Source organism: Engraulis encrasicolus, chromosome 4, assembly GCF_034702125.1.
Source record: "Engraulis encrasicolus isolate BLACKSEA-1 chromosome 4, IST_EnEncr_1.0, whole genome shotgun sequence".
In the NCBI taxonomy this organism is placed as follows: Eukaryota; Metazoa; Chordata; class Actinopteri; order Clupeiformes; family Engraulidae; genus Engraulis; species Engraulis encrasicolus.
In genome coordinates this window covers 6,512,424-6,536,572 of record NC_085860.1, presented here as the reverse complement: position 1 = coordinate 6,536,572, position 24,149 = coordinate 6,512,424, and the positions used below count along the sequence as shown (strand labels likewise).

General features: G+C 44.1%; 1 protein-coding gene and 1 long non-coding RNA gene across 3 annotated transcripts in view; one reads left to right on the top strand and one right to left on the bottom strand.

Moving 5' to 3' along the window:
- Positions 1 to 324: 324 nt before the first annotated feature.
- The window catches only part of pdhx (pyruvate dehydrogenase complex component X), a 72,987-nt gene continuing 49,162 nt past the window's right edge, over positions 325 to 24,149 (bottom strand). The window contains exons 8-12 of the mRNA XM_063196593.1: positions 13,139 to 13,197; positions 9,739 to 9,897; positions 3,866 to 3,930; positions 1,140 to 1,985; positions 325 to 908 (exon numbers count right to left, since the gene is read on the bottom strand). Coding sequence (XP_063052663.1) covers positions 1,712 to 1,985; positions 3,866 to 3,930; positions 9,739 to 9,897; positions 13,139 to 13,197 — 557 coding nt within the window. The 3' untranslated portion in view covers positions 325 to 908; positions 1,140 to 1,711. The remainder of the gene's footprint in view (positions 909 to 1,139; positions 1,986 to 3,865; positions 3,931 to 9,738; positions 9,898 to 13,138; positions 13,198 to 24,149) is intronic.
- On the top strand, positions 16,293 to 18,810 carry LOC134446667 (uncharacterized). Of its 2 annotated transcripts, XR_010034441.1 has the most exons (4): positions 16,293 to 17,020; positions 17,247 to 17,377; positions 18,278 to 18,358; positions 18,473 to 18,810. It is a non-coding gene; the product is annotated as an uncharacterized LOC134446667 (long non-coding RNA). The 2 variants fall into 2 exon arrangements; XR_010034440.1 differs by lacking the exon at positions 16,293 to 17,020 and having other exon boundaries at positions 17,088 to 17,377.

The following is a 24,149-nucleotide window of genomic DNA, read 5'->3' as shown; positions in this document are numbered from 1 at the left end:
TTCTCTCAGGCTGGATCCCTGCCAGGAAAGCTTCTTTAGTTTTGTTCCACTTACTTGCAGTGGCAGAGCGGCTAAACCGTCCTCCCGGCAACGGCATCTGTTCCTTTCACCGGAGCCTCTACGGTTTTATTGGCGTGTGGATGTTAGATTAACACCAAATACGCCAACTTTACATCCCAGTACATCCCAGCCCAGCCTTGCTTGTCCGCGTGCCTCACGTACTGTAACTTAAGCTTTACTTGTCACTGTGCACAATCTGTGTTTTTTTCCGCCCGCCCCGATGCACAGCATATAAAATGAGAAGAGACACATGGACAGCTTAAGTCGTTTGTCATGGCCTGGGTTTTATTAGATGACGTGGTTTTTAAATAAGTTAATGCACACTATAAACATGACATTAAGGGGTGGAACACAAAACAAAAAAATAACATAATACAGCTCTGATGGATATCTTAAGTCAATTTTTACCGACAGGATGCATTGAGCAACACTGCTGCAAACCCAAGCAGAAAAGACCAGGCGTTGGCAGGAACTGCCCGAAAGAGAAATGAGTCTTCACAGGCTTGGAGATATACACATGTACATGTATTATACATGTACTCTTCCTGCGTGCGTAGCAACATATAGTATGTACGCTTTATTTTTGTAGTGAAATATACATAATTACACAGCAGTATTCGGCACCTTGTTAAAAATGGTTGATGTCAATTTTGCTCGTTTCTTTCTTTGTTTTTGGTTTGAAATTGAAACCCATTTCCGGCTGTACATATTGTAAATATCCGTGTAGCACTTTATTTGAAGGTGTCTGACACATCATAAACATTATTGAAACTAAATTAATGTTAATGACTTACCATTTCACAACATTATGCTTTTACAATGTGAGCAATGCATGCTAGAATGTTAATCTAGTAGTAGGGAATGGATCGCACTCAATTTTTCTTCTTTCTGGTAGTTTTATTTTATTTTAACTTTGCAGGGACTGACATGACAGTCCCTGCAAAGTTAAAATAAAATAAAACTACAAGAAAGAAGAAAAATTGAGTGCGATCCATTCCCTACTACTAGATTACTTCAGAGACGCACCAGCAAGACGGAAGAGCGCGGTGTGTGGAAGATAACCATGCTAGAATGTTAACAAAAATCGCCTAATGGCAACAGTCATGAACACAAACAAAGTTTCAACAACATTCATGATGAAGTTCATGTGGCGTTCTTAACATCCTACCATCACTTCTTACGCAAAAAACACTTTCAAATAAAGTGTTGTGTGTTGAATTTGAAATGTTGGCCAAGGCAGCTGTTTGTAATGAAAAGTAAAATCTGCTTTGAATGGTGATGGTCACCGGGCTAGCAGCAGACTGGTGCTGATTCCACTTCTGTTGGTCGGTTGACCTACAGTTAGGTAACCTGTCCTCCCTTTCCTTTGCCCTCCCTAGCCCATGGCTACCCACACCGCTCTTATAATCTATACAATCCCTTTCTTTACTGTCTCTCCCACCCCTTCTCCTTCTCTCCCCCCTCTTCACCCCCCCCCCACGCCTCTTCTCTACATATTTTTTTTGCCCCTCCCAACCTATGTTACGAGCAATGCTCTCTTGTAGTCTATACAGCGTCTGATTTGCTTTCTCCCTTCCCATCCCCTACCCATCTCTCTTCTCTCTCTCCCCCTCCCTCCATCCCTCTGTCTTTCCCTCCTCTCCTCGCCTCCCTATGCCAGCTGCATACGTTGCGGCTCCTCCAGGTTGGCGCGGAACTTGTCTAGGAAGCGTGATGCCAGCTGGTCGTCCACCAGCCGCCCGTCGCTGGAGAGCGTGACCGTCATGAGCTGCAGCGTGCGCAGGCCGGGGCCCGAGGGGTCCTGGGGGTCGGCCTCCACCAGGCGGAGCTCGGCCCGGGAGCGGCCCACCGCCAGGATGCAGGCCTGCGGAGGGTTGATGACCGCACTGAAGCCGCTGATGCCAAACATGCCCAGGTTGGAGATGCTGGAGGTGGAACGGGGTGAGAGAGGAGAGGAGAGGTGAGGAGAGGAGAGGAGGGACACAAGAGATGGTGTGAGTGTGTGTTTGATAGCGATAGACAGTTAGAAAGGCACCCATTTCGAGGAATGGGTGATGTGAAGAAAACAGGACGCGAGATGGCAAATCGCAGGATAACCAAACCAATGAAGTGTGAAAAAAGGGAAGAAAGGGAGAGATTGTGTGAGATGTGTAATCAGATCAACAGCAAGGGAAAGTATGAGCATGTAGATGGTGTGAGTGTGTGAAAGTTAGAAAGACATCCATTTCAAGGAACGAGTGATAACAAGAAGATAGAAGAAGATAACATAACACAGGATAACCAAACCAATGGAGTGTGAAAAAGGGAAGAAAAAGAGAGATTGTGTGAGATTAACAATCAGATAAACAGAAAAAAAGAGAGATTTTGTAAGATATAAAATCAGATAAAAAGAAAGGGAAAGTGTGAGCATGTAGTGTAAAACAGTGGTTTTCAAAATGGGGGCCAGCAAGGGGATGCCTGGGGGGCAAGATGGCAGGAAAAGTAAAGCGAAACAAAATAAATTGAATTTCAACCAAACTAAGCCAAACTAGGAATGCAAATAATCGATTAATTCATTAATCGTTAGTTGATTGCCTTATCGATCGACTTAAAGGAACAGACCACCCTTTTTTGATTTTCACATATTTGCAGTATTTCCCAACATTATTCATGAATGTGCATATAATTTTCGTCTCAGTGTTTTCAGTGCTTAGATTTATTGGATCAGAATTATTAGCATAGCTTAGCATAATCACTGGAAGTAACTGGTATCTTTAGCATCAAGCCACAAGTGGTCACTGGACGGAATTAAATTGCCGTTTTACACTCCAGTGAATTTTACATTAATTTTAAAATGGTTTATAAGTACATTTGATTGTGTTTTATTTTGTACCATAGACTTGCATTGCTATGCCTAATGTGGCTATACTGTTAAACGGGGCAATGCAAACACATAGACGAAAATTATATGCACATTCATAAATAATGCTTGGAAATACTGCAAATATGTGAAAATCAAAAAAGGGTGGTCTGTTCCTTTAAGATTAATTGATAAGCTGCGTTTTCCCCCAGAAATCACAATGTTTCTAAAAAAAACACCAACTAAATCTAAAAATAACAATTAAAAAGTGAGATAAAATGCTACATTTAAATGAATTCTATTTAAATTCTTTAATCCAAAGGTGGTTTAAATATTCCCACTTTTCACACCCCTCTTCACAAATACTCTTCACATGCCCATTTCATCTGGGTCTCCTGTCAGTTGAATTGGCGATTAATTGCGATGAATGTTTTTTTTAATCAATTAACACATTAATCGTTTGCATCCCTAAGCCAAAAAATGCGATTGGGGCACTGCCTCCCACACCTAGACTACTGTAGGTCTATAGGAGAATTAGCCTATACATCCATACGCTGTAACCTGCTGTTTGAGCACGATATGAAAAGGGTTGACCGATGGAGGACTGTGACTGTGCCATCATTTTCACCTTTACTATGGATTTAGGAATGCGCCAGCTTTGTTTAGCTGTGAAAGTGGGAGCACAGAAAAAATATCGTGGCATGGCCCGTGTCAGGGGGGCCTTGGCTGGTGTAAAAGACAGTAGAAAGAAAATAAGGCAGAGAGAGAGAGAGAGAGAGAGAGAGAGAGAGAGAGAGAGAGAGAGAGAGAGAGAGAGAGAGAGACAGTGTGTGTGTGTGTGTGTGTGTGTGTGTGTGTGTGTGTGTGTGTGTGTGTGTGTGTGTGTGTGTGTGTGTGTGTGTGTGTGTGTGTGTGTGTGTGTGTGTGTGTGTGTGTGTGTGTTGTATGATTTCATAGTAGTCTCACCTGAATGAGCCACCTTGGTATTCCTCCGGCATTAGTTTACCATCCCGAGCCTTCTGGGCCAAAGCCTACAGGGAAGAAGAGGAGTCAACATTTACTTACTTTTACCACATTTTATTTTACACATTACTATGAGTTTTCCACTACCAACACCAATAGTTCAACGTATTCTTCATTGAGATCAAAACACATCCATGACGACACAACCGAAACACTGAACACATTTCTATTTAAGCTCCAAAAGCTGGCCAAAAAGAAACAGCCCAGATTAACCGTCGTCTTGACTGCGTGTCCAGACATTTCCATTGTGTTACCAGTGTGCAATGTGTGTGTGTACACTTTCCACCTGCTCGCACATAAACACACTGAAACAGACACAGACACAGACTCAGCAGAGCAAACACTTGAGTCATCTTGACTCAATTAAGATTAGCCAAGTTTGTCCAGGAAAGTGCAGTAAATGCTAACAACACAACTACCCGTCTGACCTCTTGAAGCCCTTGCTTGAGCTACGACTCTACCCATCATGTCTCTGTCTTGCATGTTGCAATAAAGAAATCACATCCTTTTTTTGTGAAAGGTTTGTGTTTTTAGACAGACAGGCTTTTTGTTTGAGGTCCCTGCCTTACATGTTGCAATAAAGAAGTCTCTTCATTTCTTAAGATCGGAGTCCTTTGTTTCGTCAGAATTTTGAGCAGTACACACTGTCCGTACATGTTTTGAGTAAAAACACACTGGGAAAGCGCTAAGTAATGATCATGTAAACAGTTCATTATGGTGATACAGAAGCATTCTGTGAAGCTTCTCCTGAAGAGGCGCTGTAAGCACATTCTGTAAGGATCACAATGCATTCAAAAAATATATAAAATCTTAATCATATACAATCACAAGAATAGACCTATGCCATTATATTGCCATGTAACGAGCCACTTCTAGAAGAAAACTGACAAGAGTCTTGAATGTAAGCTAGGTGGGAAGATGGTGGACTTGTACATGAAGAGCATTTAAAGCCACACCAAGAAGTTTCCCCACACGTTGTATTTTTCGCCACAAGACACAACGGGCACTGACAATCACATGACCTCTGATTGAGAAGTGATTGAGATATCCTGGAGGTCCCCAGTAATTGAGAAGCTAGAGTAGAGTAGTAGAGTAGACTAGAGTAGAGTACTTTTATTAAATCCTGAGGGAAATTAAGGTGTCTGACAGCTTACATAAATACATAGAGACAAGACATACTGAAGATACAAGACATACACAAAGACCTAATACACATTATTGCACATGGCAGTAAACAACAAACTTCTAGACAGAAGTGACGGCAGAACAGGCCATTGACAGGCCACAAAAACAGCGAGGACCTATTTAGTCAGTGCTAACTGACACCCTGAAGTACAGTTGACGCCGATAAGAACAACAGGACCTCTGATTGAGAACACAGGCAGTTTAACTACTGGTCCGATATCCTGCAGGTCCCAAGTACAGTAATTGATCAGCCAGACAGCAGTGTTATGGGTAGGCAGGCAGCTGGCCGACTAAAACAGCGGGGTCCTACTTAGCGCTAACCTGTCAGTGGCGACTGACTGGAGGTCTGTGGTTCAGGCTGCCTGAGGAGGATGCTGTGAAGCAGAGCAGTGGGTGGTGATGTCTCTGCACGGCTAACGAGCTCAATAATTAGCCATGCGTTTACCAAGCACAGCACCGCTCAGCTATGGAGCTATGGAGAGAGACTGCTGCCGCAGCTGCTGACGGTGCAAGCCATACTAGCTTCCCCTCACCACTCGGCATAACCAGTTTTAATGATACACTCGTGTTCAACGAGGCACACCTGGACTCTGTCACATACTGATACACTTACCCCAAACTCTGCACATGCACAGTGTCGCTGACACATGCACACACTTACACACTCTGACAGGCACAAAGATGCAAAGCTCAGACAGACAGACAGACACACACAGGCACACGGACACGAGCACACAGACACACACGCGAGCACACAGACACACACGAGCACACAGACACACACGAGCACACAGATACACACGAGCACACACAGACACACACGAGCACACACAGAGAGACACACGCGTACACAGACACACACGCACGCACGCACGTGCACACACACACGCTTCCTCCGACCCGAAAAGAGAAGGGGGACCCTGTAATTGCATAGAGACGGGCTAACAGAGACACACAGCCGACTGCTCAGAGTCCTCTCCTCCACTCAGTCAAGAGAGAGACTAGAGCCTGGTACTCAGCAGAGCAAACCGTGTGTGTGTGAGTGTGTGTGTGTGAGAGAGAGAGAGAGAGAGAGAGAGAGAGAGAGAGAGAGAGAGAGAGAGAGAGAGAGAGAGAGAGAGAGAGAGAGAGAGAGTGTGTGTGTGTGTGTGTGTGTGTGTGTGCGCGCTCCCTCAAGACTCAATTTAGCATCTCATCAGCAACAGTTGGGAGAATTTTGGAGAGCTCTTCAACCCTCTTCAGCCCACTCTGCATCACTCTCTCCCACAAACCAGCACACAAACACGCACGACACTCACTCACACAAACACACACAGTCAGTCAGTCAGTCACTCACAGACAAACACACAGACACTTGTAGAGCAGCTCCCTCTCACCACACACACACACACACACACACACACACACACACACACACACACACACACACACACACACACACACACACACACACACACACACACACACACACACACACACACACACACACACACACACACACACACACACAATCAGCAAGTCAAGCATGCATTGCAACCCATACACTCAAGACGATCTACCAAGCATATGCGGTGTGCTGCATTGTGCCTTGTGTGTGTGTGTGTGTCAGGGCTTGACATCAACTTTTTCGCTTGCCGGCCAGTGTGGCTATTGGTTTTCCTGCATCATTAGCCATCCAGCTATTGTAGTAGCCACAAATTTGATTATTATTATTATTATTATTATTATTATTATTATTATTATTATTATTATTATTATTATTATTATTATTTTATCATCTAACATCTAACCTTGAAGATGAGGTGATTAAAGCAAGAAGATGAGTGCATGGGTTTCTACATGGAAATAAAACAAACAAATAGAAACTGAGTAACTGAGCTTTTTCTTGGACTTAAATACAAACAATTGATACACAAGGGGCAAAGTGCAGAATATACACTATTCTGATATGTCATACCATAGAATAAGCTACCTGCCAAATTGGCTAGTGACACTGAAATTGTTACCAGCCACAGCCAAGTTTTACCAGCATTTGGCCGGTTGGCAGGTGCCAGAGTCAAGCCCTGGTGTGTGTGTGTGCATGAGCTGTATTGTGTTTCTCTGTGTGTATTCATTGATATCGTTAATAGAACATCCTTCCTGTTTTATGCATCCGTGCCTGTACCATAACGCCGTGGGAGACTAAGTAACAATGTTTGTATGAGGGGAAACACATGTGTGAATCTGTGTGTGTGTGTGTGTGTGTGTGTGTGTGTGTGTGTGTGTGTGTGCGTGTGCGTGTGCGTGTGCGTGCGTGTGCCCTCATACAGTACAAGTAAGTGGGCGTGGATGGGCAGATGTAATAAAGAGCCGTTTTCTACAGTATGTGATCTACCGGAACAGAACAACAGGAAACAACAAGGGCCCACCGAAACCAACTACTCTTCCTTCCTCTGACTTCCTGCTGCCCGCCACACCTGCTTTCTGAGATGAATAAAAAATTAAAAATATACAACAGCACCCAGCCACCCGTCTCGTCTGCGTCAGAGACGAATCAAACGTGACTGGACAAGATTGTAGTTCCTTTTATTTGACGGGTGGGTGGGTGGTTGGCTAGGCAGGCAGGCAGTCGGATCCTTTAATTGTTAAGGCGAAAGAGAGAAGGGAGAGAGGGTGGAAGATTGGGGTGCAGGAATGAGTCAGGCGATGTGGCGCTGGCTTCGACAAGCCCGGCCAGATCTCTCTCCCGCGCTGCCATGCCAGCCTTGATTTCATCAGAGACACTGAGACTGAGATTGATTGCAAACCTCCCTGGGAAAGACAGGAGGGGACGACTGCTACAGGAGAGAAACATGAGGAAAAAAGAAATGGAGTAGAAAAAAAGAGCCGAGTCTGGAGGAAAGAGGTGTGGGGGCTTCAAGCAAACAGAAACGAGGAAGAGAGAGGGAACTAAGGATAGGGAGAAACGGGGAGAGAAAGCAAGAGGGGGAGGGGGGCAGCGAGAGAGTGGGGGAAAGAGAACGTGAAAGAGAGTTAGATGGCAAGAGACAGTGAGAGGGGAGGGAAAGAAAGAGATAAAGTGTGATGAAGTGTAATACAGGAAGGAGGAGATGGATTGAGGTAGGGGATTGAGATTCAGCAACCCAAATCCGATCCCTCTTTCAATGTCTCTTTTAATTTCTTTCCCCCAATATACCGTCATCGTTTCCGTAACCCAGAGAGCTACAGAGAGGACGAGAGACAGTAAGAGAGTAGAAGGGAGAGATGGGGGAGGAGAAAGAAAGACAAAGATAGAGAAAGAGAAAGGAGAGCGGAAGAGAGCAAAAATCAAGAAAGGGTGATATAGAAAGGTAAAATCAGTCCCAGAGAGAGATAAGTCCCAGAGAGAGAGAGTGAGAGAGTGAGAGAGAGAGAGAGAGAAAGAGAGAGAGACAGAAGAATGTCCAGAAAAGAAGAAAAAGATGTCCATAAAGAAACAGGGGAGGGGGTGTTGTTTGTGGAGAGTGGCTGATGGAGTTTGAAGGCAGAGGAAGAGCTTTAACTGCATGTGATTGGTCCGACTGGCCAGACCACACAGCCTCGGCCACAGCGCCCCTAACCGCAGCTCACCACTAACAACCTGGGACTTCCTGACAGTGTGTGTGTGCGTGCGTGCGTGTGTGAGACCGTGAATGTGTGTGAGGGAGAGTCTGTGCAGGCACACAGAAAAAGACACACAGACCTACAGACACACACAGACGCACACACACACAGATTGATCCTCCCACTACTTATTCGAGTCCAGCTCCCCATCCTCTGATCCCATCAGTGAATAATGAGCCCATAAAAGGCAAGAAAAGGAGAGAACAGGAGAGAAAAAATTAAAGGGAAGAAAGGCAAAAGGCAATCGTTTTGTCTCATCACAGATTACCCAGACATCACAAGATACTTTGTTCATACTCTTACTCACACAGATCCCCAGTCTCTTTGACACATACACATATACAGTAGAGATGCACACAGGCATAGAAGGACACACCCTGGAGATTGCCATCTCACAGCTTTTTTTGTGAATGTAATTTCTAACTCTACCAACTAACCCCACACCCATCTTGATTAACAAATGTTCTGCTGCCTGGACAACCTGACTGCCCCTGACCTGACAACCCATAATATCACCCTTAAAGGGACACAATGTGAGATTTTTAGTTGTTTATTTCCAGAAATCATGCTGCCCTTCACTAATCTTACCTTTTTCATGAATACTTACCACCAGCATCAAATTCTAAGTTTTCATAATGACTGAAAAAAATGCACTTTTCATACATGAAAAGGGGGATCTACTCCTTGGTCCGCCATTTTGAATTTCCAAAAATAGCCATTTTTAGCTGCAAAAATGACTGTACTTGGACCATACTAGAAAATATTTGTTTAATACTTAGTAAACTTTCAAATTTGGCAATAGGCAGCCCAATTTCAATAAGCAGCATAGTTGCAGTACCTTTTTTGACCATTTCCTGCACAGTGTCCCTTTAAACCCTACTAGCATTTTCCAACCTGAGATTTCCAGCCATACAACAGAAAAAAATCCCTCCATCCCAGGACCATTCGGCTGTGGAATGTCTGACTTTCGGAAGGTGCACAGTTGCTATGGTTACTGGACAGTACAGTACCTTGGCGCTGGCGGAGATCTCCTGCACGCCCTTGCCGTCAGCGCCCTTGATGATGGGGGTGATGAGGCCCTTTTCGGTTGCCACGGCGATGGAGATGTCTATGGAGCCCAGGGGCCTCGGGCCTTCGCCCGTCCAGGTCACGTTCACCTCAGGCAGCTCCTGGAACATGCAATGGGGACAGGCATGGAGAGGTTGGGTGACATCACAGAGTCAACAACCACAGACACATTTCATCAATGAACAGCTAGGATGGGGACAGGCGGAGAGAGTGGGTGATGGCAACCAGGAGAAGATTTTTAGGGTACCCAGTAGGGCTGCAACCTCACAATTTTTGACCGCCAGTTTGATAGACCCCCCACCCCCCGAGAAATACTGTATATTTTATTATCAACATTATAAATGAAAAAAAAAAAGAAAAAACAAAAAAACCCCAACTGGTTGTATATAAAATAGGTTACGACAGGCTGCTAAATAAAAAGAAGTTTGAATATAATAATGATGATCTGAGGCTTGGAGGCATGTGACACCTCATATCACGTGGTTGTTTTCTGGACATAGTATAACAGAACTTGCCTGCGAGCGTGCTAACGATTCTGCCTCTTGCACCGCGAGACAGGTTAGTGGCTCTGCACATCACAATTTCTCGGTTCAATACAATATCGTTACAGGCCAAGTACCAGACATCAATTGGGAGTACAGTCATCTGACCTGCTTTTTTCCCTCACACAAAACATGTAAAACATTTAAAAACAGTAGTTTTTTAGATTGTATTAATATATGCAACTCTTACATGACCTATTGAGTGCTACATAAGAAATAAAGATAAAAAAGTGACACTATCTCACTGAAGAGAGTTGTGTGGTAAGTAATGATATTGACAAAAAGAAAAATTGCATAATAGTGAAGCTTTTGCAGTAAGGAGAGATACAGCCAGTGTAAACTTCTAGAGTCTGCATAGACATAGACACCATCACCGAACAGGGTTTGTTCAATGCTCTGGATAACACTACAGACACTACAGACAGCATTACAGACAAGCAATAGCTCCTGCAACATGGAAAGACAAAGTGATGGCCATGAATATGCATAGACTTTGTAACACTTGGCATCGGCTGATCAATCCCATCTGCCACTCCCCAAACAGAATTATGCACCATCTCTGCGTGACCCTCTGAATACTCAAATGGCAGCTCCATAAGTACTCTTAATTAGCTAGTTGTTGAGAAGTACCAGTGTGTGCCCCCGGCACCAATAGAGGCATTTAAGAGGCATTTAATGCTAAATCAGAAAACAGAGAGGGAAAAAATTCTGGGTAATTAGAATGCTGGGCTATTCCAAGCTGTGAAGTGTATTTTGCGTATGCAGACAGCATTTATGTGTATGTGTGTGTGTGTGTGTGTGTGTGTGTGTGTGTGTGTGTGTGTGTGTGTGTGTGTGTGTGTGTGTGTGTGTGTGTGTGTGTGTGTGTGTGTGTGTGTGTGTGTGTGTGTGTGTGTGTGTGTGTTACGGTGCTCATTAGACTACAGGGCTACACTGCCACCCTAAGAAAGGCAAAGAAACCACACAACACTAACCTACTATATTTCTACCCAGGGGAAAAGAAACGACTGGAAAAAAAGAAGAGAAAAAACACGAGTGACAGATGATTCAGATAGCTCTAGATAGCGTTTTGTTTTAATCTGTCATCTGAAAGCGCCAGGCGTTGACTTTTCAAAGAGCGATTGAAGAGATGATAGTCTGCTCATTTCCTGTACTGCGTTGCTAGTGACTATGGTTAGGTAGGTGGTGATGAGGCTGGTGGTGGAGGGAGGGGAGGAGGAGGGGGCAGAGCAAAGCATGGTAATGGGAGGGGGGAAATGGGAGTCTATTTTTGGGCTCATCACATGACAGCTTTGTACAAATGAGAGTTATTGGTTATGTGTGTGTGTGTGTGTGTGTGTGTGTGTGTGTGTGTGTGTGTGTGTGTGTGTGTGTGTGTGTGTGTGTGTGTGTGTGTGTGTGTGTGTGTGTGTGTGTGTGTGTGTGTGTGTGTGTGTAGAGGTTTATTGGATAACTCTAGCCAAGCAGTAGCTGACGGCAGCTGGAGGGAGTGTGTGTGTGTGTGTGTGTGTGTGTGTGTGTGTGTGTGTGTGTGTGTGTGTGTGTGTGTGTGTGTGTGTGTGTGTGTGTGTGTGTGTGTGTGTGTGTGTGTGTGTGTGTGTGTTGTGCGTGCGTGCCTGGATGGGCACATATGGGTGCTTCAGTGAGGGGAAAGGAAGCTTTTATGAGCAGCCGTATGGTTTGTGTGGCTGAGCAGTCTCCAGTCCTCCAAGCAGACCTTGCCTGCCCGTCTCCATGGGAGTGTGTCTGTGTCTATTTGTGTGCGTGTTTCTGTCTGTTTGTTTGTCTGTCTGTCTAAGTCTGTGTGTGTGCGTGTGTGTGCGTGTGTGTGTGCCTACATAGCCAAGAATGCAATACCAGCAATCAATTTGGTACAGCACTAATGTGGAAATCAATTTTACAAAAATGTACACTTTCACCAACCACTGACAAATAAATAACGTAACCTACCAGCCACACAGAAATGTATAATTATTTAAGGTTTTATAAGTATTTTCCCACCATTTTTCACAGTTAATCAGCATTTTTTTCCACAGTTAGATTGAATTTCCACTCCTGATGCACACAGCCATGCACCACAGCAGGCCTGGGTGCCGAAAGACATAGCTACGCACACAGACCAGTGAGTCCTATGGCCATGTCTAGCCCTACATCTCTGCAGTGGAGAAAAGGGGAAAAGACATCTCGCTTGAAAGGACATGGAAGTCACCTTGCTTAGTCATTTCAAACATTATCTTTTTTCTGTTTTATGGTGATGCTGTGGAAAAAAATGCATTTTGGACAACTACCGTGAGTTACCACGATTCTTTGTGCCTTTCAGTTCTACACAGAGCAAGAATCAGTGTTTTGCTGTACCTATGACATCATTAATGACCCCTTTAAATGAATATAAATAAGTAAATGCTTGATTGATTGATAGATTTGAGTTCGAACTTGACAGCTCGGGGCAGCATTACGTCTCCAAAGAGTGACATCTTAATCAATGCAGTCAATCACTCAGGCCTTATTTGGGCTTCATTATTATTGGTCCATCCGACCTCATGTACATTGATCCTTAAGATTGCCTATCAGTGGATCAGTTACATGGGGTCGTAAAAGCTGGACAGTGATGCACAGAAAGATTGACAGGAGGGGACTGCATGTAATTTGGCTCCTTCTCTCTGTGACACACACATTAAGTATTACACATAAATTAACATGCCCATTATGCAAATATACGTCCACAAAAGCCCACGCAGCACAAGCAACACTAACACACACACACACACACAGACACACACACACACACAAAGTGACTTACCCGAAGTGTGACTGCAACAGCTTTGATAATGAAGTCATTGACGGATACCTTGATGTCCTCTGAGAGGGAGAGAGATAGAGAGAAAGAGGTGTGTGTGTGGGGGGGAGTGTAGAGAGGTAGAGGGAGAAAGAGAGGGGGTGAGATGAGAGGTCAGAGTCTCTTTGATAGTTCTTTTGCACAGGTGCAACTCATCTACATCAAACACACATGATGCACTCCAACTCCTTTGACAACGTACAGTACGCCGTGCTTTCAGCTTGGCATGTTTCCAAAAAAGAGCTAATCACATACAAATGTGTACACACACATGCACGCACGCACACACACACATGCACGCACTCACTCACACATGTGCGCACAAACGCATGCACACGTCCACATCTAGCAGTTTTCTTGTTTCAAACATAAACTCTGAGGTTATACAACAATTCACAAGTCTGACACAGTGCAATGACCAGGAGATAGGCACCATAAAACACCAGTTTCCTTTCAGGGCTGGCTGAACGGATCAACAAATGCAGACTGTATATGTTTCAACCAGGGGAAGAGGGGATGGAGAGGAATATAGCCTATATGGAGAATACATAGCTATTCTCTCTCTAGAAGAGAAAGCAAAGGCTCCTCCTCTCCTCTCCTCTCCTCTCCTCTCCTCTCCTCTCCTCTCCTCTCCTCTCCTCTCCTCTCCTCTCCTCTCCTTTCCAAAAGGAGCGGATGGGAGATTGAAGTGCAGAGGAAGGTAGAGGAGGGGAGCTCACCTAGGTAAGGTGAGTACAGAGCCAAGGAGGGAGCGAGAGATGTAGAAGAGAGCAGAAAAGAGAAGTGGGAAGGAAAGGAGAGGAGAAAAGTGTAGTGAAGGAGGAGATGAATGGAGGGGGAAGAGGGAGAGGAGGGAATGACAGAAAGGTGGAGAGGAAGAGAAAAGTACAGTACAGTACAGAGCATGGTAGAGGAGCAGAGGAGAGGGAAGGAAAGAAGCTTCTTCCCTGGAGGAAGCTAAGCTCAAGGCTGTTGAGTCGCACCAGAGCAAGGTCATACATTCTCCACCGCACTGAACAATCGCACCTCTATTCTCCCAGCATGCTAAGAGGCTGGCCTGTCTGCCCCATGTGCTGGACAGTTTTTTCATTCCCCGTTGGACTCAGAAGCAATGCAGGGAGTGAGGGAGCAATAACAGTAGTAAATGATAGCTCGAGAAAAAAAAAAAACACTGGAGAGAACTCCTAGTAAAGAGCAGATTATGCAACATCGATTTGTGACAGTGACCTGACCTCACTCCACCAAGGTCAACATAGAGACTGACCTCTCGATTTACCGTCACCTGATCCAATCCTGATACTTTCTACTCAAATTACTGGGGGCTGCTGAATGTCACCCAATCGAGATTTCACTTTTTTTTAAGTGTGTGGGGTCAGGGGGACCTCTAGGCGCTAAAATGTGAAAAAACGCAACTTGCAACTTAAAGTGCCCATGGCATGAAATTTTGACCTTATGATGTTTTGGGGCCTTAAAATGAGTTACTCTGACCTCCTGAAGCCATCCCAGTGGTTTGCAATGTGTTACTGTGTACACAGAGCTGTGCTGGAGGTTCCTCCCAGTTTGTAAACAAACTCTGACACAGCATCCAATTGACGCAAAGCTCGTGTGTGCCCGAGATGACGTCATGCCCTCGTTCGCTCTCAACTCGTCCACGCCCTCTCTCCACCCACTAGCCCGCCCATTCATTTGAAAACTCTATAAATACCAGCAGAACACCACATATGTACTGGTTCAATGTCTGAGGGAACATTTTCCGGACAAATGCTTTCACAATCTGGGACAATACAGAGCAAGTTATGGCTAACACCTGACGCTGAAGTCTGGATCAATACCACCAATAGGGTTGCCAACCGTCCCGATTTGTCCGGGACGTCCCGAATTTTAGGTGTATTTTATTTGCCCCGTGAAGAACGGCTCCCGTCCCGCATTTCACGTGTACTCGTTCTAATTGCGCTACCGATTTCAGCCACTAGGTGGCACCAGAGACTGTGTAATGTCTGCTGCATGCCTGTGCTGTCTTTTCTATTGGAAATCGCCTGTGCATTACACTGTATTGGTTAAGAATTTTAACTTAGGCACTTATCTGTTAATGTAACTGCAGATCCCTTTTGTATTTTATAGTGCCTTATTCTTATTTGTATTTTCTCTTGTTTCCTTTTCCCTTTTAGACTGTGTGTTAACCTAGGGATAAATACATGTCATTATAAACCTGAGCTATTGACCAAATCCCATCGTCTCCTCATCATTCCTCTACCTGGTATTCTAACCGATGCCCCATCTTGGAAAACTCCTCATACCTAAACGAACCAGCCACCTAGCCTCCCCAATATTGGGGAGAAAATAAAATCCTGAAATAAATCCTGAAATTAGTAAGATTGCGGTCTGGATAAGAAACCATCATGATTTCTGTCATGGGTAGGTTGAAAAAACCTTTTCAATACATTAAAATGCAGGAAATTGCATCTAAAAAACACATTTTTTTCTGGGGGAGGGCCCCCAGACCCCCCCTCCGACAAATGTCCCTCTTTTCAGGATCAGGGAGTTGGCAACCCTAACCACCAAGCCTCCTGAACAAGTAAGTCATGAAAAGCTTCCAGTCTGTATTACAGTGTCATGGCTAACTAGCCTGCAGTATTAGCTGTGAAGTGGGGAAAAACCATACATTAGCCAAGAAAGCTACACTGTACCAAAAGCAATAGCCATACTCTGTCTTAGGTTTTCTTGGGAAATCGACTGTAAAATATAACCATGGTCTTTTGAACTTACATATACATCAAGCATGTGCACAATTTACTAAATGGTTTCGATGGAAATGAAACCTTGACGACCGGGCGAGCGGCTATGTTAGCCCACCTGCAGTCAAATAACACAGGCATCCAGCTAGCTAGCTAACAAGGAATGTGATGTTGACAATTATTCTATTACACGCCAATTTAACAAGACCAAATTGCTCAACATTTCGTTGGTTGACCAAGGAGGGTCCTGTGGTTGAAAACAGGGCATTTTAAACGTTGTTGGTGAAAACACGATTTATTAGGAAACCCTTTTTGTTGGCTGTGGTGGTGCGGTACATATTCATTTCGATTCCCAGACCCAGCTCCCAACCCCAATCGCTCCCCGGTCGGCACGCTCCCACTAGCCAGACTATCGAGCCCACCGCCATATAACGGAGCTAGTTATCTTTTTGATGTTAGTTTTTTTTGTTTATAACCCTAAACTTAACCCTACACCTAACCCTAACTCTAAACCTAATCCTAAATTGCTTGTATGTGGCAGTGATAATACGTGAAATATAATCGGGTGGGATCGAACGTCTGGGAGTGATAAAACCTACACGTCCCGGAGTGATCTCCGTTGGGAGTGTCCATCTGCCACCGTTCATTTTCATGGAGACTGGTTGTTCGTAGTTTCACCTAGGGATGTTATAACTTGAGCTAACAGGTGTTCGAACTAACCGTATGTTTGGAAAGCCCAGTTGTGACTACACACCAAACTCATAACATAGCATATTGACCAGGCAAGCCTTTGTTTCGATTTGGTCACCTAACTATACCTAGTGTAGAGCGACTGGCCACTGCATTGAAACGTAGGCTTCAATGGGTTCAAAGGGTTCTATTACGGTAATTACTCAGTGTGCGTGGCTGCACGAACTCAGCTGACACATCCAACACAGACTTCAAGCAGTTGATACAGGCTGCTATTTAGTGGTTGTGACGGCATTTGATTGCGTTTTTGTTTTCATCATATAACAAATTTGGCGTAACCTCTGGTAGGTACACAGAATACAGCAGTCGGATCACTTGTCTAGCTTACCTTGCTCCAGTGCAGGCAGCTGTGGAGTTACGTGTGAGTAGCTATGCAACCTGCTCCCACTGTCTGTCATTTCTTCATTCCTATCCGTGAATAGTTTGGAAAGCCAGATGCACTCGAATATTGGGTTTATGTTTCCTTGACATTTATGTCTCTGTTCTGACTCAGACAATTTTCTTGTATAGAATTTGAGAGGCTTATTGTGGATCATGGAAAGTTATATTCTGTATTTTTTCCTAATGGCCGCAATTCTCATCTTCAGAAGTTCCTGTTACAGACGGTCATGATGAGTAGAAGAAGGCAACATGATGAAGCAAAACTCCATCACCACTACGTTGGAGTCTTCCCATTCAGTCATCATCCAATTTGCTCCAAAGAATCACATACAAGCAGGTATCTGTAATTTGAGTGCTCTGGATCTTCACCTTTTTCCTTGGTGCTCATCAGTGTAGGGGCTCTCAAACTTGGTCCAGGTAGACAGATGCAGAGGCACTAAAGGTTGCAATTTATACGCCCTGAAGGCCATAAGGGCCGAAACGCGTAAGCATTGTAGCCAAATAAAAAAGTAAAAAAAATGCAACCTTGAGTGCCTCAGCATCTGTCTAACTGGAACAAGTTGCTGCAAAGAATGTTGTCTTTCCTTATATGCTGTGTAGGTGAGAAGATGGATCTTGTTGTTCTAGCGCCTGATTTTTTGTTTTTCTTTTTTATAGCAGGATTACACTAAATGGCAAAACGTGTAGGCCTACCTTGTTTCCTTTCCACTATCCAAACTCCCATCCTCCTTTGTGCTTGTGACCTTGTAAAATATGATGTGGTATGCTGATAGATGGACAATTAAACAACTCACAAAATATCAATTCAAATGTCATTTTCTGATTAGTTGTTGTGCATAGCAGGGAAACTTATTTTCTCCATGGATGCTAGGTAGGTTGTTGGGCCACAAGCCCAAGTAGAAGACATGAGTTTGGATAATGGAGTGGATACCTTGACTATGCCCCCTGAAAACACTCTTCTGTTGAGATGTCTATATTTGCTTTACAAGGCAATGTCACACACACACACACACACGGTTTCAGGTGATACTTGACTTGATGTAATTATTATAACTATACAATACAATTCATGGCATTAGTATGAAATGGCTCTTGCAGTGTTTTAGGAAGGAACCCTTCATATCCTTTCCAATGACAATAACAAGGTTTGTCTTTGAAACTGGCTAACCCTCACCATCTTGACCAACTGAAAAATAAGAGGGACACTCTGTTCACACATTGTCTTTTGTACTTGCAGACGCTTCTTACAGATGGCTGTCCTCTAGAATGAAAATGCACACCAACCACCGGCAAACATCAAAAGCTAATCCAACCTTTGGTAAGATTTGAAAAGAATTCAGTTAAACTAATTCTGACATAACATTTTAATAGTGTTACTTCAATAATTCCAAAATGACATAGCATTCTGAACAATATTTTGCTTGTCCTGTAGGCTTTGTGTGGAAAGGTCTTCGGAAACCCTGTGACTGATGCAATGTTGGTGCCCTAGAAGACAAGTCAGCACAGTTCAGACGAGCCAGCCAGAGGAGGTCACCGCCAGCCTTGTATCGAGGTTCCAGCGTCTTCATCGGGGAACTCGGCATGGATATGCAAGACGACACTCGAATCACTGATGGACAAATGCCTGAAACGGCTGGAAAAATAGAAAAGATGGTTACAGAGACTGTTATTGCTGTTCTTCTTTCAGTACAATATTTGCCTTCCATAAAATATTCACATGTTCCAATTTAATATTCTTGATGCTGTTGTAAATAAAATTTGCACACTGTCTTCACACTGTCTGCATAATTGAATTGGCCGCTTATGGTGATCTTGAACTCTGTACAAAAAGTTCCAGCATGCGTTGTGGCTCTCCTGCCTTCTCTCCAAGTTATAGTGATCTGATAAAGATAAGACATGGCGCAAGTTTGCTCTTATATGCACAGATGGTGTCAAATGAAAGTAATGCGACCTGAGCTAGGCAGCATAATGTTATCTCTTTCTGTGGGCATTGTCTCAGTTTCCACACTAGCATCTAACCTTATTACAAAAAAAGCAGTTTTCTGACACTGATAGCCAGGTTACTCTCAGGTAAACATGAGATGATGCAATTTTCACAATGGAAACTTAACTGGCAACTATGGATAAATATGATGTCAACAGAGCATGGACTATTTCACCATTGTATACAACAGTGTTTCCCAACCAGGGGTACGTGGAAAATGTGATACTAACAAATGTATGGAGTGCACTCACATTGGTATAGAGGATCATATAGAGCAGGGATGGGCAACTGGAGGACCAGGGGCCACATGCGGCCCGCCTCCTTACTAAGTGCGGCCCATAGATAAGCCATACTTATAAATTATAATGAACAATCTGTTAAAATTACACTGTTGGCTGACAGAGAACACTTATTGATTCCAAACTTTTTCGGCGGCCACTGAGCAACCAACTGCACCTTGAATCTGCAAGCTGCAGTCAGATCCGCAGTCATCTGGCCCTCCAATGTTCACAATGAAAAAAATGTGGCCCTCCTTCATGAGAGTTGCCCACCCCTGATATAGAGCATGAAGGAGGGGGTACTCATGATATGACTAAATTAATTAGGGGGTACACAGGGCAAAAAAGGTTGGGGATCACTGGAATACAAGACATAATGGATGCATTTTTAGAATGCCATGTAGGCTATTGGACAAAGGAAAGCTGGCTATTCTCCAGCACAGACAGTGCACAGGGTGCTGTTCAAATGCAGCCAAGTTGTATGTAGACACATTTTATGATCAGCCGATGGTGAGGAAGTGCATACATCATAACTAGTATAGAGTACCCTTTTGTCATGTAATACACCACCCTCCTCAAACAGATTTGTGATGCATGATAAGCATTGCAGTGGTGAAACAGAACAATGTTGTAAACAAAGGTGTAAAAAGTCTACTATAACCTGACAACTACCCCCTCGTTCATTTATAACATTGTTACCACATTTGTGTTGCATCATAACATTACAAAGGGGAAGGACTTGCAATTGCATGCTAACCATCCACACTGAGAACGTTGCTGGGTTTAGAGACAGTTGCGATGCCAGTAACGTGCATCACACACGCATCAAATGGGGTTGTTTGCTCATAAGTTAAAAAAAAATAATATTATAATTTATGATGGTGACTTGCCAGGTCATTGCGTGGTGAATGATTGCTGCTGTAATTACAAACTCACTAGCAAGCAACAGTGCTCAGAACTACCCATTCAACAAATTGAAATTGCAGACATAACATTTCAAACTCACCCTTCTGAGGCATCCTGCGCTGAAGCCCATGAGCAGGTAGGCAATAGTATGTTTCATCTTTGGGTCAAAACAAGCGAGAGTAAGTTCCATCAGGTGCTGGACATGCCATTGCTAACTAGGGCAAATTGCTAACTCTAGGTAACAGCTAACCTGCCGTACCACCACCACAACACAGCTTTAGCCCGCGGCTCCGCCCCTGCTCATCAACGACACTCCCCCTCCTGCCCCCCTCCCCCTCCTGTTGCATATCATTACCAGATCGACGCACTGGGAGAGGAGACTTTTCACCAAAGAGGCCTAAATGGCGCATTTCAGCATTATTTTGAAAAAAATTGCGGATATAGCATCCTGACACCCCCGCAAACCCATACAAAGCACCAAAGGACCATGTAATTTTCATGCCATGGGAACTTTAAGGGGCCTAGACCAATAGCGGTAAATATTTTACTCCCACGACACTGACCTTAGTGCAGTATGTAAATCACCATGGTCTGCAAATGTGTACACTAAACTGTCCAAAGATCACATAATGGCACATAATTTGGTTAAACAGCACTGCATGCAGCAACAGCAGCAACAGAAAGTGGTTCAGTAACAGGGCTGTAAAGACCTTGTCAAGCTAGCACTTTGGTCAAAATCAAAATATGAGTCAACAGTTCAACTGAACCTGGCGTGTTTGACTACTAGGGGAGCCCTCACTTACAATGACGTCAAAAGCCAGTTTATACACAACCACAAGGTACATGAGGGTACGGAAGACAGGAGAGTAGGCCAGATCTGTGAGGTGTACAACTGGTCTTTATCGTGAGCACTCAATCTTCTCATGGTGACTAACAATTGAAACTAGTTGAAACTACTGTGAGGGAAATATGGGCAATCCCATGTTTTCTTTTGGTCACCAACAATTTCCTCTTGAGAGAAGTTCTTCTGAGGAACTTGTGACACTGTTCAGAAGGATGATAAAGAAGATAAACTAATCATCGCGACATTTGTGCATCTCATCTTGTTCTAACATGCAATAGTGATGCTAACTTCATGAACACTCAAAAAGGTACTGATCGGAACTGTGCTGTTCTGGAGCGCTCACCGTCAACCTGCCCACACATGTCTTCAGGACCCGCTCTTGCCAGTACACATGTATTGCATCCGCTGCACAATGACACCTGATGGCGTGAGGATTTAAGAAGGTAGCAGAAGCTGTACGCAGATTACATGATAACCCAACCCTCAGAAAGTGTTTGTATTATTCTTTACAGTTTACACCTTTTTGAAGAAACATAAACACATGTCTGGACAAAAGGTGGTCATGATTCAGAGGAGTCCAAACAAAACCCAACACGTTTGGACACACAGTCCTGGGTCAGGTTTAGGTGACACTAGTCCACCGTGCAAGAAAAGCATCATGATTTCTTCAAGCTTTGATGCATTACAGCACAATGGTAACATTCCATGACCCTGGAATATAGTCTGATTATGAACAAAAACGTTTGATTGCCTGAATGCCATTTGAGGACCGCTTTAATCATCTAATGATTTTTTTTAGATAATTAATACAATGACAATGAGGTCATTGAACATTATAATGTGATTGAATGTCATGAAATGAGGATGTCATTGATGTCATGACACTTCCTCTGGGTCTTCTGTCCTTTGGGTGTAAAGTTTAACCCCAGTATCCATGACAACTCCATTGTCAATACAATCAACAACATCAGGCCCTTCAGCAGTTGCCCTTTCGGCTATTTGCCGTTACATGACGAAAATACACACAGCAGACCACAGTGTACAGTGTCTACTGGAAACAAACAAATGAGCTTCAGTTATCATGTGCCGTGGTGGGAGCCTACGGCTGTGGGCTGGTGGCTTGGACTCTGAGTGTGTGTGTGTGTGTGTGTGTGTGTGTGTGTGTGTGTGTGTGTGTGTGTGTGTGTGTGTGTGTGTGTGTGTGTGTGTGTGTGTGTGTGTGTGTGTGTGTGTGTGTGTGTGTGTGTGTGTTACAGGTATGTGTATATAATTGAACAACTTTTCACAATGTTCTTGCTTTGAAACTAGCTTTGAAATATGAAATATGTGTCCCGTAAAGTAAAGTTCCATACTTTGTGCTCATTAAGTACAATTTATTTGAAGAATTTTAACATCTATGACATGACACCTTTTTAAAGACACTGCTATTACTTTGAGCACAACTGCATGTATTATATGTGTGAGTGGCTGTGTGCATGTGTGTGCATGTGTGTACCTGTATGTACAGTATGCACACCGTTCTGACCCCAGTGAGGGTCACGTGCGGTGTGTGGCAGTACATGGTGCCGTGTGCATGACGACAGATGTGCACATGCTGTTCCGCTCGTGTTAATGAGTCATGGAGCACACGAACTGGGCAGAAGCACCCCTCAGAGGAACAGCATAGGGGCATAGGGGGGCTACGCCACTCAAGAGGAGAGGAGAGGAGAGGAGAGGGGAGGAGAGGGGAGAAGAGGGGAGGAGAGGGGAGGAGAGGAGAGTGGGTGTGGAGGGGAGCAGAGGAGAGGAGAGGAGAGGAGAGGAGAGGAGAGGAGAGGGGAGGGGAGGAGACGAGACGAGACGAGACGAGACGAGACGAGAGGAGAGGAGAGGAGAGGAGAGGGGAGGGGAGGGGAGGGGAGGAGACGAGACGAGACGAGACGAGACGAGACGAGAGCAGAGCAGAGGAGAGGACAAGAGGACAAAGGAGAGGAGATGAGAGGAGAGGAGAGGAGAGGGGGGCAGAGGAGAGGAGAGGACACAAAAAGACATACAGTGGAAATGTGAAGAGAAAGGGGGACCAGGCAAAGAAGAAAGGAAGGAAATGGTTGTGTTGTATAGGGGTACGATCAGATGCATGCAATAGGAAAACCAACAAGAGAAAAGCAATAATAAAAGAGGACACAAGAAAAAAAAGAGTAGATGACAATGAGAGAGAGTGACATGAAGAAGCGAGGAGAAGAGGGGACAAATACGTAAAAGAAAAGTGAAAAGATTGTGAATATGCTCATGCATTCAAGTCATGAGATTCAAAACGTTTAGTTGTAAGGAAAATTCTTTGTAAAAGAGAAGAGATTCAATTGTCTTGATATCATTTCGCAATAGACATGCTTTAAGAGGAACAAACACCAATTGCATAAATGGCTGCTGCTGCAAAGGTAACACCTACACCTTTGCATGACTAACTGGTGGAGGCGAATGTCATACAATATCACTAGAAACTGGAATAATCCTGTGGTCATACAATACAGGGAAGTTATCCATGTTTTTTTGTTTCATATAAACCCACATAATCTCAAAAAGGTGTCATGACTCAAACAGGTAAACAGGCAAGGAGAGAGTGTCACAACAATCCCACGCTGGGCCAAGCCAAGCTGAGCCTGGGCTGTGGACCAGTCCCAACCTGCAAACAGATGTCAGATTTCAGTGTACCCTGACTCTGGATTTTGGATCTGCATTTCCCCGTTTGTTGTTCTGTGTAAGCACGTTTTTCTTTTCTTTTCACCAACCACACCCCCAAAACCCCAAAGTGGGGAAAAAAACAAAAAAACAAAACAAAACAGGGCTTGGGCTACTGGATATCTATTCGCTGAGCATGGCTATGTTGGGAGTCACTCGTGTGTGAAGCGCCGTCATGTGTGACGTGTGTACAGTCACTGGTGTTAAGGTTTTGTTTGTGTGTGCCTCCATGTGCTTCAAGCATTGTGTACATGTCTATATTCACCTTATGGAATCTGTAAGCGGGTTACGGATGTTTGTATGTGTGAAACCCCTCTGGTTCCAGCATGGCTATGGATCAGTGACAAGACAAAATGTACAGTCAAATATATTAAATATA